The 14010-nt window shown below is 35.9% G+C and overlaps 2 protein-coding genes across 4 annotated transcripts in view; one reads left to right on the top strand and one right to left on the bottom strand.

The window, feature by feature from the left end:
* The window catches only part of OVCH1 (ovochymase 1), a 71954-nt gene that overhangs the window by 15868 nt on the left and 42076 nt on the right, over positions 1-14010 (bottom strand). The window contains exons 20-25 of the mRNA XM_063593132.1: positions 13505-13661; positions 13097-13189; positions 9593-9817; positions 3526-3651; positions 2393-2528; positions 1609-1748 (exon numbers count right to left, since the gene is read on the bottom strand). Of these exons, the coding sequence (XP_063449202.1) occupies positions 1609-1748; positions 2393-2528; positions 3526-3651; positions 9593-9817; positions 13097-13189; positions 13505-13661 (877 nt within the window). The remainder of the gene's footprint in view (positions 1-1608; positions 1749-2392; positions 2529-3525; positions 3652-9592; positions 9818-13096; positions 13190-13504; positions 13662-14010) is intronic.
* LOC130540669 (uncharacterized) overlaps positions 1-14010 on the top strand; it is a 104666-nt gene that overhangs the window by 59131 nt on the left and 31525 nt on the right. The window lies entirely within an intron of this gene.

Below are 14010 nucleotides of genomic sequence, written 5' to 3'. Positions count from 1 at the left end.
AATGAACTCAAACAAATTTACAAGAAAAAAACAAAGAACCCCATCAAAAAATGGGCGAAGGACATGAACAGACACTTCTCAAAAGAAGACATTTATGCAGACAAAAAACACATGAAAAAATGCTCACCGTCACTGGCCATCAGAGAAATGCAAATCAAAACCACAATGAGATACCATCTCACACCAGTCAGAATGGCGATCATTAAAAAGTCAGGAAACAACAGGTGCTGGAGAGGATGTGGAGAAATAGGAACACTTTTACACTGTTGGTGGGACTGTAAACTAGTTCAACCATTGTGGAAGTCAGTGTGGCGATTCCTCAGGGATCTAGAACTAGAAATACCATTTGACCCAGCCATCCCATTACTGGGTATATACCCAAAGGACTATAAATCATGCTGCTACAAAGACACATGCACACGTATGTTTATTGCAGCACTATTCACAATAGCAAAGACTTGGAACCAACCCAAATGTCCAACAATGATAGACTGGATCAAGAAAATGTGGCACATATACACCATGGAATATTATGCAGCCATAAAAAATGATGAGTTCATGTCCTTTGTAGGGACATGGATGAAATTGGAAATCATCATTCTCAGTAAACTATCGCAAGAACAAAAAACCAAACACTGCATATTCTCACTCATAGGTGGGAATTGAACAATGAGAACACATGGACACAGGAAGGGGAACATCACACTCTGTGGACTGTTGTGGGGTGGGGGGAGGGGGGAGGGATTGCTTTAGGAGATATACCTAATGCTAAATGACGAGTTAATGGGTGCAGCACACCAGCATGGCACATGTATACATATGTAACTAACTGCCCATTGTGGACATGTACCCTAAAACTTGAAGTATAATAATAATAAAATAAAATAAATAAAAAAAAGAAATTTTATGATGGGGAAACTTCTACACAATTGTAATACCAAATTTAATAATCCTTTTCCTCTCTTTATGTTTTTCTCTTTATTTTATTAAGAATAGATCCATATACAACTAAGTAATGTCAGCTAATGTATGAGATAAAATATGTTAAAATGCAAATATTTAGGAAATTCTGCCATCAAAGAGAAAAATAGGTATTTCAGTAGCATTTTTCTCATTGACAATTCTAGTATTTATCAACTTGTAAAGATGTTTTTCCCAAATTAAATAAAAACAACGATTTGTGCCAAAAAAAAAGAAAATAATGAGTTTAAATTAAAGTAACCAGGCTTCTAACTACTACCAATTGATAAACTCATGTAATGCCTTTTGCTGTGATTATTTTGCCTTATTAATTTTATAGTCTTAATTTTCTTGTGTTTTTGTCTAAAACTGCTTCATTCATTCTTTATTTTTAGTATTTCTGAGCAATTTTAATCTAGGTATGATCCATGTAAGAAATGTTGTTGGACTTTGTTTTTAACTAAACCTGAGGAGATTTTATATCTTAATTTTAAATCTGACACAAGTTTAACAGTAAGTCTATTTCAACATCCTATAAGAAGAGACTAGTGTATGTCACATGTAAGCCACATACTGAATATGAAACAATCTAAACATGTTTCATCAGAGAAAAATCAGTAGCATAGAGATTCATGGGAAATCAGTTACCTATTAATTTTTTTCCTGGTCCAAATCCTTCGTAAACACGCAGATGACCATGACAGACAAAAGTTGTTGGCTTCATCGGGAAGTTAATAATATTAAGCTGAATGATGTGATTTAAAGGGGCTACTAATCTCCATTGGCAACTATGGCATAGATGAAACAAAGTCAGAAATTATTTCTAAACAGAATATATTGTTAGTTATTTTGCTCAGAAATTAATGCATCAATGTTATTGACCCCCAGTGAGCCTTATTTTTTGTGTCTGTTTCCTTATGGTTGTGAGAGAGAAAGATTTGTACTTTAAATTATATCAACTTTATTATCTAATACGTAATTTGCCAAAATTTATAAAGTTCATACATTATGAATGGCTGACCAATTGTGTGTATTGTTTTAAATTCTGATTGAAAATTTATAAGATCTGAAGGACCTATATGTGCCAGAATTTGCCCCAAACTCCCACACATCATTTATTAAGTATCTACTATGTACCCAAATATTTTACATACATTATATCAGCCTCCAACATTCTTTGTAAAGATTTGACTTTTCACTTTGCTAATACATGGTCTATTTTGTTGAGAAAGTACAATTGATAAACAAGGACATTCTTATATTGTTTTGTTTTGTTTCCATATTAAAAGCCATAGATTAGGGGTTACCTAAGAGTCTATTCTTTTTGGAAAAAAGGTGAAGAATAATGTTTTAAGCAAATACCAAGTGTTGATGTCAGTCAAGCAATTTTTTCCACACACTTCTTCCATTATAATAATCATGACTTCCTTACCCCATAGTAGTTCTGTGAGAATTTCTTGGGATCTGCATGATCCCTTCTGGCTTGGTCAGAAGAACATCCTCACAAGGGACCAAGTGCTCTCTGTTTGAACTTTGGGAAAGTCTGGTTATTTTACTGTCCTTTGGACCTAAAAGAACAGGAAGCAGAGAAAATGAGAATAAAACCAATTTTTAACAGGCTTCCTATATGCCTTTTCAGATCAAGGTAAACAGCTCTGTTCCCTAATTGTCCTGGGAAAACAAGTAATTATTAGGAGGTGGTTGGTTTCACTGAAAATTTTCTCCATCTTAAATATTCAAAAGGTATAGGAAACAAACACATCTCTCAGATGATCTCTGACATAGCCTAGGGTCTATGGAAGATTATAGGACACAGCTATAGATAATACCTGTTAACTGCCTAATTCCATCTGAAAGCAGTATTCTTAATATATTCTTCCAAGAGAAAACTTTCATATGATATAAATGCTTTATTACTTAATTAACTTTTTCCAAATATACAGTATACACAGGTCTAGAAAAACATATTCTCAGCAATGCTCTTAGGTGCCAAGGGGGGAAACTAGCTTTCAGTTGTCTACATCAAGAATAAAAAAAAATCTCACTAATTACATATTCTAAAGTTCAATCTGACAACTCTGAATTACATTGTTTACATTTATAATACTAGAATCTAATATTTGTGTAGTTTGTTTTCAAAACTTACTCTAATCTTTTATTACATCACTAAAAGAAAATTCTAATCAGAGATAATAAATTGTCCAGGGCTAATCAGCCAGCTAAGATTTAGAACCCAAATCTTCTGAGCCACAAGAATTTACAGCTACAGAAAACATTCTTTGTGGTATAAAATTGCAACCACAGAAAAAAGTTATCTTGCAATGAACATATCTTAGCCATTTTCAGAAATCATATACAATTCAATCAAGTTATCCATTGAGCAGTTTCCCTTTTGGACCTGATCAAATCTTAGGTGACTTAAGTAGATTTTCCTTTCAAACATATACTCATTTCCCCACAGAAACATAATTTCTTTCAAAATGTTGTATATGTTTGGAAATATTCCTAAATAGAGTAATATTGATTTCTTTAGCCTTTACAAGTTTATAAAATAACCAAACATACCTAGGACTTTCAAGACAATATAGCTTATACCAAATGCACCTCGTACAAGGGCATGGAATGTCACCCTCACCAGCGGTCCAGGACTCATGAAAGTCATTGAGTAAAGTCTTCTTCCATGTAATCCACCTAGGTTAAAAAGTGAACTCTAGTAAAAAATAAGAATGAAAATTTTACAGCAGTTTCTGTATTTTAGGCCGAGCAATTAATTTAACCCACGAGGTAGGAATTGATTCCATTCTGTAAAATGATGAAACGGGACTCCAGAACATAAGTGACTCACTCAATGCCACAAACTAGTCAGGTGGGAAGCTAGGATCTTCAACTTGGGTCCATGTATCCAATATCCATCATTATCTACTATGTTGCAGTGCTTCCTGAAGGACAGTAGGTAGCAAATTATTTTATCTTTAAAATGACTGATGTGACCTTTTTCTCCTAGAAAAGTAACCTACTTATTAAAAATACCTCACCATGAAGATCTATGATGGAAAACATTTTCTACCTGAAAATTTATTATTTCCCTATAGTCAGTTTTTTATTGATTGCTTTGAGAACCTAAGTCAAAGATAGAAGGGAAAATTATAATCATAATTCTAAAATGATTCAGAGGGCTGATTAAGCATGTGTGGAAAGAACCTGTGAGTTTCTTAGGATCAAACTCTTCTAAACTAAGAATAATTCAGTATCATTTTTTAACATTTATTTAAATGTCACCTGCTCAGAGAGATATCTGCTGATTGTACTACATACAACTATGTGGCACTGACATCCCAGATACTTCTTTTCTCCTTTCCCATTTCAGTTTTTCTTCCTTAGTTCTTCCATTTAAGATAGCATATATTTTATCTTATTATGTGTTTTCTCCCTGGTAGAATATAAGCTTGGTAAGGGCAGAAAATTTTATTTTTTTCACTACTGAATCCTCAGAACCAAGATGACTCAGTCCATGGTCCATAGTAGGTTCTTCACAAATACTTGTAGGGATGAAAGGAAGGAGGAGATTAGAGCCAAGAAAGAGAAAAGAAGAAAAAGCATTCGTTGGCATTTTAAAGTATACAATGGTGAAATACTATTTGAAGAATGACCTAATATTTATTTGTAGCAAATAGAAGTGAATGTAACTTTTAAATGAATTGCTACCTTTAACAGGAAGAAATATAGCATTTTATAGTAAAGAATGCTATACAACTTAAGTAAAGAATAATATTTCTATTACAGTCTTGCTCTTATCCTAGATATAACCTGAAGGGACAGAACAATTCCACAAAGTTCAAGCTGACAATTTCAAAAATTAAAGAAATGCTAGGTTGGAAAATTATAGGGATTCCTCAGGTAATCTACAATGAAGTTAAGCATGGTTTTCAATAGGTAATAATGATAAAGGCAAGTTTCCCCAGAAAATGTGTCTCTCTGTATAATAATATAGTATATTATTGAAATAGTGCTATCAATTGGGAAGAAAAAGACTTTTTTTTTTTTTAAAGGAAGCAGGTATAGAGTCACTTTGCCATATGAGAAAATATATTTCAGCATGATTTTAAAAGTTTTTTTATTAAAGATTCTGACCTCAGAATGCAGAATAAATTTTTAAGCATGAAAGAAATGAATTAAAAATCAAAGATCAAAGACATGTATGGATACATTTAAACAACTAAATTAAAAAATTTTTACATTAACATAATAAACAACACAAAAGCAAATGACAATACTAAGAATAAGCATTAGGAATAAATGACAAAGGAAAGCATTAAGAATAAACTTATAACAACATTAAGAATAAGCATTAAGAATAAACATGACAAAGGAAAATATCTTTGTATATAAAGCTCATAAAGCAATAAAAAGAATAATACTCAAATTTAAAAACTGGACAAAAGATAATGGCAATTAGTTTTAAAAAAACAAGCTGGGTACAGTAGCACATGCCAGGAATTTGGGAGGTTGAACTAGGAGGATCTTTTGAGCCCAGGAGTTTGAGACCAGCCTGGGCAAAATAGGGAGACACAGTCTTAAAACAAACAAACAAAAAAATAAAAGCAAAAAAGAAATTATCTCCATTAATGATTATTTTTAAAGGAAAATTGCCTATTAAATTGACATATTAGGTTCTGGGCATGGTGAAAGAAGATCCTAGGCACTGCTAATGGCAGTGAAAATTAAGTTAGCCTTTCTGAAGAGTAATTTAACTTCATGCAAAAAACAAACTCAGCAAAAATTTATGAAAAAGAAAACGGTCCGAGTCCCTAGGTGTTGACCTCATTTGGAAGTATACAGAAGGGAACAGAGAGAAAGGTCTCTGCTCTCATGAAGCTTTCATTTTAGTCAGGTAAATGAAGATGGTTTCATAGAGAGGTCAAAGCTACTGATGAAATGAAAGCCAATGTAACAGACAATGACTGTGGGAAGGAATGGATGATGCTGCTTTCATTTTAGTCAGGTAAATGAAGATGGTTTCATAGAGAGATCAAAGCTACTAATGAAATGAAAGCCAATGTAATAGACAATGACTGTGGGAAGGAATGGATGATGCTGCTTTAGACTGAGAGGCCCTCTTTCAGGAGGTGACTATTCTCTTGTTCATTTATTTATGAAGTGCCTTCTATGTGTTGGGCACTGTTCTAGGCACTGAGGCTTCTTGATACAAACAGGCAAAAATTCCAGCTCTCATGAAACTCATACTCAATAGGGAAGACACAGATAAGCCATAATCATGAAAAAATCATAATGTGTTAGATTCTAATCTTTTAACCCTGGACTTCAAACTTTTTGGCACCTGGCTTCGTGGGAGACAATTTTTCCACAAACAGTGGGAGGGATGGTTTTGGGATGAAAACTGTTCCATCTCAGATCATCAGGCACTAGATTATCATAAGGAGCAGGCATCCTAGATCCTTGGCATGTGCAATTCACATTCCTATGAGAATCTAATGCTGCCACTGATCTAACAAGAGGCAGAGCTCAGGTGGTAATGCTTGCCCGTTGTTCACCTCCTGCTGTGTGGCCTAGTTCCTAACAGGCCACGAGTTGGTAGTGGTCTGCGGCCCGGGGGTTGGGGACCCATGTGTTAGAAGATAATAAGTGCTCTAAGAAAAGGGAACTGAGAAGTCTGGAGGCAGGGGCGTGATGCAACTTACATCAGTCAAGGTTGGTCTCATTAAGAAGGTGACATTCCATCAAGAATTGAAGGACATGAGGCACAAGGATGAGAAGGAGCTCTTCAAAGTGCTGGGAATAGACAATGGCCCCAAGGTAAGAATGAGAGGTATTGGGAACCCATGAGCTGATGGAGAGGCAGTCTTCCAGGGAGTGTGAATTTTATTCTAGCTGCAAGAAGCCCTGGAGCAGTTCTAATCAAAGGGGATGGAGGAGGTGATCTGATTCTAGGGAGAAAATGTGCCAAGCAGTTAGGCTAATTAATTGTGTCACTGTAGTCTAAATTAGGTTGTAATCATAAAGAAAGATTCTTTAAGCAAACATTTTTGCTTTCTAACCCAGTGATTTGATCTCTCAGAGTTTATCCTAAGAAAACAACCCCACCCTCAGAGCAGTTTCTCTGACCTCTATGCACTTCAGAGTCAAGCATAAATATATACCACACACATGGACAATGACATACACCAATTTCTTTCCAGATTTCCCCATTAACCAAATTATTTCAATCACCTCCCACATCCCTCCTTACTGCAAGCCAAAAAGCTTTCATTACACCTGTGCAAACAGGAGGAAGCAAGTTTGTTTTGTTGAACAAAAAGAGGTTTCTCTGTACATGAAATTAAAAATGAGGGCTGGCATGTTTTCACCAAATCTTTTCAATCCTGCCACTTTAAAAGCCTTTAATGTATTTTGCTTTATTTTTTCATTCACCTTCCTCCCCTGCTCTATTTTTAACCATCTTCTGACTTGCTCTTTTACAATATATATTCTTCCAGCATTCTGGCATGGTTCCACTATGTTTGAAGAAGTTGAGCCCTCTTGCCTTTTTTCCCCCCTCCCTACACACACACACACACACACACACACACACACACTCAACCTTAAGTATATTTGCTTTCTCAATTCAAAGTACTTGAAAATGTTAAGGATTTTTTTTTTCTAATTCTGTGAAGAAAGCCGATGGTAGCTTGATGGGGATAGCATTGAATCTATAAATTACTTTGGGCAGTATGGCCATTTTCACAATATTGATGCTTTCTATCCATGACCTTGGAATGTTTTTCCACTTGTTTGTGTCCTCTCTCATTTCCTTGAGCAGTGGTTTGTAGTTCTCCTTGAAGAGGTCCTTCACATCCCTTGTAACTTGTATTCCTAGGTATTTTATTATCTTTATAGCAATTGTGAATGGGAGTTCACTCATGATTTGGCTGTTTGTCTGTTATTGGTGTATAGAAATGCTTTTGAAAAATAAGCCTGTATAGCCAAGACAATCCTAAGCAAAAGGAACAAAGCTGGAGGCATCACACTACCTGATTTCAAACTATACTGCAAGGCTACAGTAACCAAAACAGCATGGTACTGGTACCAAAACAGATATATAGACCAATGGAAGAGAACAGAGGCCTCAGAAATAATGCCACACATCTACAACCATCTGATCTTTGACAAACCTGACAAAAACAAGCAATGAGGAAAGGATTCCCTATTTAATAAATGGTGCTGGGAAAACTGGCTAGCCATATGCAGAAAACTGAAACTGGACCCCTTCCTCCTTACATCTTATACAAAAATTAACGCAAGATGGATTAAAGACTTAAACGTAAGACCTAAAACCATAAAAACCCTAGAAGAAAACCTAGGCAATACCATTCAGAACATAGGCATGGGCAAAGACTTCATGACTGAAACACCAAAAGCAATGGCAACAAAAGTCAAAATTGACAAATAGGATCTAATTAAACTAAAGAGCTTCCATACAGCAAAAGAAACTCATCAGAGTGAACAGGCAACCTACAGAATAGGAGAAAATTTTTGCAATCTACCCATCTGACAAAGAGCTAATATCCAGAATCTACAAGGAACTTAAACAAATTCACAAGAAAAAAATAAATAATCCCATCAAAAAGTGGGCAAAGGATATGAACAGACATTTCTCAAAAGAAGACATTTATGTGGCCAACAAACATTTGAAAAAAAGCTCAACATCGCTAGTCATTAGAGAAATGCAAATTAAAACCACAATAAGATACCATCTCACTCCAGTTAGAATGGCAATCATTAAAAAGTCAGGAAACAACAGGTGCTGGAGAGGATGTGGAGAAATAGGAACACTTTTACACTGTTGGTGGGACTGTAAACTAGTTCAACCATTGTGGAAGACAGTGTTGCGATTCCTCAAGGATCTAGAACCAGAAATACCATTTGACCCAGCGATCCCATTCCTGGGTATATACCCAAAGGATTATAAATCATTCTGCTATAAAGACACATGCACACGTATGTTTATTGCAGCACTCTTCACAATAGCAAACACTTGGAATCAACCCAAATACCCATCAATGATAGACTGGTTAAAGAAAATGTGGCACATATACACCATGTTATACTATACAGCCATAAAAAAGGATAAGTTTATGTCCTTTACAGGGACATGGATGAAGCTGGAAACCATAATTCTCAGCAAGCTAACACAAGAACAGAAAACCAAACACCACATGTTCTCACTCATAAGTGGGAGTTGAACAACGAGAACACATGGACACAGGGAGGGGAACATCACACACTGGGGCCTGTTGGGGGGTGGGGGGCTAGGGGAGGGATAGCACTAGGAGAAATAACCAATGTAGATGACAGGCTTATGGTTGCAGCAAACCACCACGGCACGTGTATACCTTTGTAACAAACCTGCATGTTCTGCACATGTAACCCAGAACTTAAAGTATAATAATAATAATAATAATAATAATAATAATAATAAAGAAAATGTTAAGTGTGTTTACAAGGGAAAAAGCATTCCTATTACATGGATCAACATTTTGGTAACATTATTACCAAGTCAGACTCATTCCTGATCATAAGCTGCCTACATGGACCAAGACTCCTAGCACGAAGTTTATATGCCAGGAAGGATTACCTGCCGTCTTTCTCTTACTGTGTCTTTCTTCATAAATAATTAGAACTGAGTCTTGACACACAGGAGACCCCAGGAGTGACAGATACTCAATGGTAAATTTTGCCATACTGCTTGGTGAAACTCTGAGCACCCAAGAACATTCCAGTCTTCCTCTATAATCCAGTAGATACCGTGGTGTGGGAAAAAAGCCTCTAGGCTTTTCTAGCTCTGCTTCAGAGCAACAACCTGCAATTCAGAACACACAGACACCAGGGACCAACATAAATAAAGCAAAGAAAACCCAGATTCTATCACAAGACTGAAAAATCTAAGCTTGCAAGGAGAAAATTAAGACTTTGTTACTGTCAGTTACAAATTATTCTGTTAGAAAACCATTCTATTTAATGTGTCTTATTTTCTTGAAATGATATTATAGAGGTAGAATTTAAATCACAATTATTTTGAATCAGTTTTAAATGAATTTTTAAAGTTTCTTAGAAAATAGACAGTAGGTTGCATTCTCTATACCCAGCAGATTTTCATTTTCTTCCTTCTTTGAGATGCAGCTGAAGACCTGTTCCTCAAAGCTTCACTAAATTAGCTGAACTTGCTGGGACAAATGATTACATTCATTTGAGCTTGTGACTGAGGTCATGAAAAAGATAACTTGCTGGATATACTGAGATGTCTCACTTCTTCAGCTTGCTAAGTCCAAGGGCACCTTTGGACCTTTGGGATACCTCCTGCAGTTTGGGTGCCAGTTTTTCCATGGCCCGCTGACTCAGCAATCAGCTTCTCTTATGTCCTCATCAGGGCTTCGTCCTTAACTCTCTCTTCTTCCTTTATGTCTATTCCTTTGACAAAAACTTTCTGAGCAATTAAAAAATGAAATATTCTATATTCATATTTTAATGTATGTGTTAGTGAATACATAATTATGCATGCTGTGCCCTAGAGAAATTAATACTGTAACTGAGGAGGAGGTACGTAAACATGCTTTTATTAACAGTAGAGGTGAAAAGTAGAATAAGGGAAATGAAGTGCTACAAAAACTTAGGATTCTATTCCATTGTTTGGTTCTCTGTCATTTCTTTGTTAGTCCTCTTTTTTTATCTGTACAGCTACAAGAACCTAATCAGATATTTGCCGTTTTGATTTAATAGTAAACTAAATGATTTTTCAGTCTATAATCTTCCCTCACCTTGCCCTACCATCTGGGAATGGTGTATAAAACAAAAAAAATCAAATTGTTTTCCTGCTGAAAGCAACTAAAGTAGTTCAGCTTGCAAGATCTTTCAGAGTCTGGCCTCAGCCTGTCTTTCTAATCTTTTTAGTTTTTCTCCCTCTCTATATGAATCCTCTGTGAAAAATCTGACCGGAAATCACATACAGCCATGAATTACCAACAAGTCAAGACTTTTTATAAATGGGAGTAACAATTGAAAGAAACCATTGCTAAGATTCATTAATTCCCTAGTGTAAAAAGTTAGTAGCAGGAGTGGGTGGGTGTTAAATATGGCATGGTCCTAACATTTTGTCTCCGAAAATAATCATAGAATAAAAACAAAGCAACACCTTTCCGTATATAAAACTTTCAAAGTTCTTTGGCATGCATAACCATTTCTGAACATATTTAAAAGAGAAACATTTTCTTTACATTTTAACAATGTTCATTTTCTAATGGCCTGAATAAGGTCATTCAAAAAATACATTAGATGGCACTGTCACCACCATTTATGGACCCTTATCTCAGGTCAGACCCTTCCTGTTATAAATGCCTTACATGGATTAACCTATTTAGGCACTCACTGAATTCATTCATTTAACTCAGTCCATTGAAATCAATAGTTTATAGGATCTTGGACCCAAGTCTGCTCTCTGTCTCAATCCCAAGTCCAGATTTACTTTTAACCTAACTCTATGTATCCCCAGCTTTGACTCTTTGACTCATGTTGCCAGACAAATTGTCCTGGGTCCACTCCTCATTCCTGGAAGATTTTAGCGGTCATTTTCTCCAACACTTTTCCTGTCATAATTCTTTCTGATTTCAATCACTATATACATGATGATTCCAGCACTGAAGTTTCCCAGCTCCTCAATTTTCCTCCAGTGATCTTGTATTCCACCTGACCTCAGCCACTTATCCTTATGGTCAGCCCCTAGACACTTGATCAGTAGCAATAACTCCAAGCCTTCTGTAATCTCGGTTTCAGGAACCATTTTCTCCAACCACAACCTTCCATCTTTTCAGCCTCCCTTAATACTCCTTCCGCCTTTTGTGACTCATAATTTATCTATCCTACCACCTTATTTTTGTCCCAAACAAATCTGTCATCCTTATTTCACTCCTTACCCATCCTAAATTCCAATGATCCATCATTTTAACCACTTTTTCACATACACTCTGAATTCCCTTATACCCTTCACATACTTGGGGATACTCCACTTTGATTAAGTCTACCCTCTACCTACTCTGCATCTACCTCAGTGCATCCAGAGGAAAACATACAACTAAGCTAACTGGGGGCATTTTGCTCTCTCAATTTATGATCATTCATCTCGGGGGCCTTTATGCTACCCAGCAATCCTACTATATCTTTCTAGTTCACTATGTCATTTTCTCGAGAAATATGTCATCCTTTTTTCTCTTAAAAATCAAACTTTCTTGAACAACCTCTTCTTTTTGTTCATCTGCTAAGAAAAAGAAGCAATCAGAAGAGAAATTCCACAGGCTCCAATCTCCATCTATACCCAAACACCTCATACCTGCACCGGTGCCTCAAGATCCTGCCTTCCATCAGTTAACTATAGATGATATGTACTTTGCTCCTATCTAAGACCATCCCTTCCTTTTGGGTACTAGATCTCATCTTCTTTCTTCTACTCAAAGTCATCACTCTTGCAATTCTACCTTCTATATCTTACATTTTCTTTAAACTCTTACTAGTTGTTTACTGGGGTTGAATGTATTGGGGAAGATGTGGGCAACAAAAGAAAGACTGACCATTTGGAAACCAAGAGTGATAATAAAATAGAACTTCCATCTTCCTACAAGTCTATTAGAGATTTCAAATCCTCCATTGCTGTTAGTTTTGACTAAAAATCAAAATCCTCTTTTATCAAACAGAGAGTGGCAACTGTGGAAGAATGAAGAGAAATACTAATGCTGACGCTAGTCTTGGTCATCTCATACCCAGGGTCTTTACCTAGGCAAGATACTTGCATATAGAAGGACTTTTATTCAGATTCAGAGCTTAAAATAATTCTATGTAATTCTCCAATATTCAAGCACTGGTTCACAACCACAAGATTTTTTTAAAAATCTGCAACAGGTCTAGCTTTGGGGTAGGAATGATCTCCAACAATCTTAATAACAACTCTCCCCACTTTCAGCTAAAACTACCAACCAGAAGGAAAACACAGAGGTTATAGTGTTCCATAGAAAATTTAGCAAAGCTAGACAGACAATGCTTTTTGCCAAATTCTGGCTGAAAGTATTAATGGGATAATGTAAACATTTATTACCTGGCCAAGATGCACTCTCTGGTGAAGGTGTGGGTGGTGGCAATTGTTGTTTTAAGGTTTTGCATTTATTATTTGTCTGAAGTGAAGCAGGACCTGTATTTGGGGAGAACATGTTAAAAATAAAGATGAAAGCCTGAGAACAAAATATAGTGGGCACCAAAGCAGCCACTATCAAAAGAAACAAAAAAGAAACAAATCCAGGATTAAAGCAGCCTAAGGAAAAGTCAGTTTAACTCTACACATGGGAGAACTTATTTTGCAGAATCTTGCATTTTAGTGTGTTTAGTAACTAAATGAAATTCTACTCTATGGTTTTCTCTTTCATGCTAATTTATACCACACTCACTGTTCCCAAACCCACTCTAAAGAAAGAGGTTATTGTTTTAATAACATTTGAAAACAATTTACCATTGATTTTTGATTGGATCCAGTCCAAGAAGATCATCACTCTGGCAAATACACCCGGCTTCCATGGCTGGACACAGCCAGCTCCCCAGCTGACAATGCCATAGAGGACAAAGGGACCATTTTCATGTCTACATACTAGTGGCCCACCAGAGTCTCCCTGAAACACCGATAAAACATGTTTTAGAAAACTGCTTTAATCTGAAGCTCCTGCTTTCAGTTTTTAGAACAAGATTGACCAATAATGTATTTGTAATGTGTTTAATTCCTTAAAGATTTGTTTTGTCAATTTCCATCTTTACATACTATCTATTCACTGTTTTGCAAAAGGAAACAAAATTTATGAACAATCAGATGGTAATTTGATTCCAGGGTGAAGATAAAGCTTAGTTCACATAAAAAGAAAACAATTACATTACTAAATCTTCCCAGCCCCATCGGAGGGAGATAGTCTTTAAATTATATCAATTAGTAAAACTGTAATATTTAAGATTTCAAGCATCTTTTTA

Source organism: Pan paniscus, chromosome 10 (genome assembly GCF_029289425.2).
Source record: "Pan paniscus chromosome 10, NHGRI_mPanPan1-v2.0_pri, whole genome shotgun sequence".
Classification (NCBI taxonomy): domain Eukaryota; kingdom Metazoa; phylum Chordata; class Mammalia; order Primates; family Hominidae; genus Pan; species Pan paniscus.
This window is presented reverse-complemented; position numbering and strand designations above follow the sequence as displayed.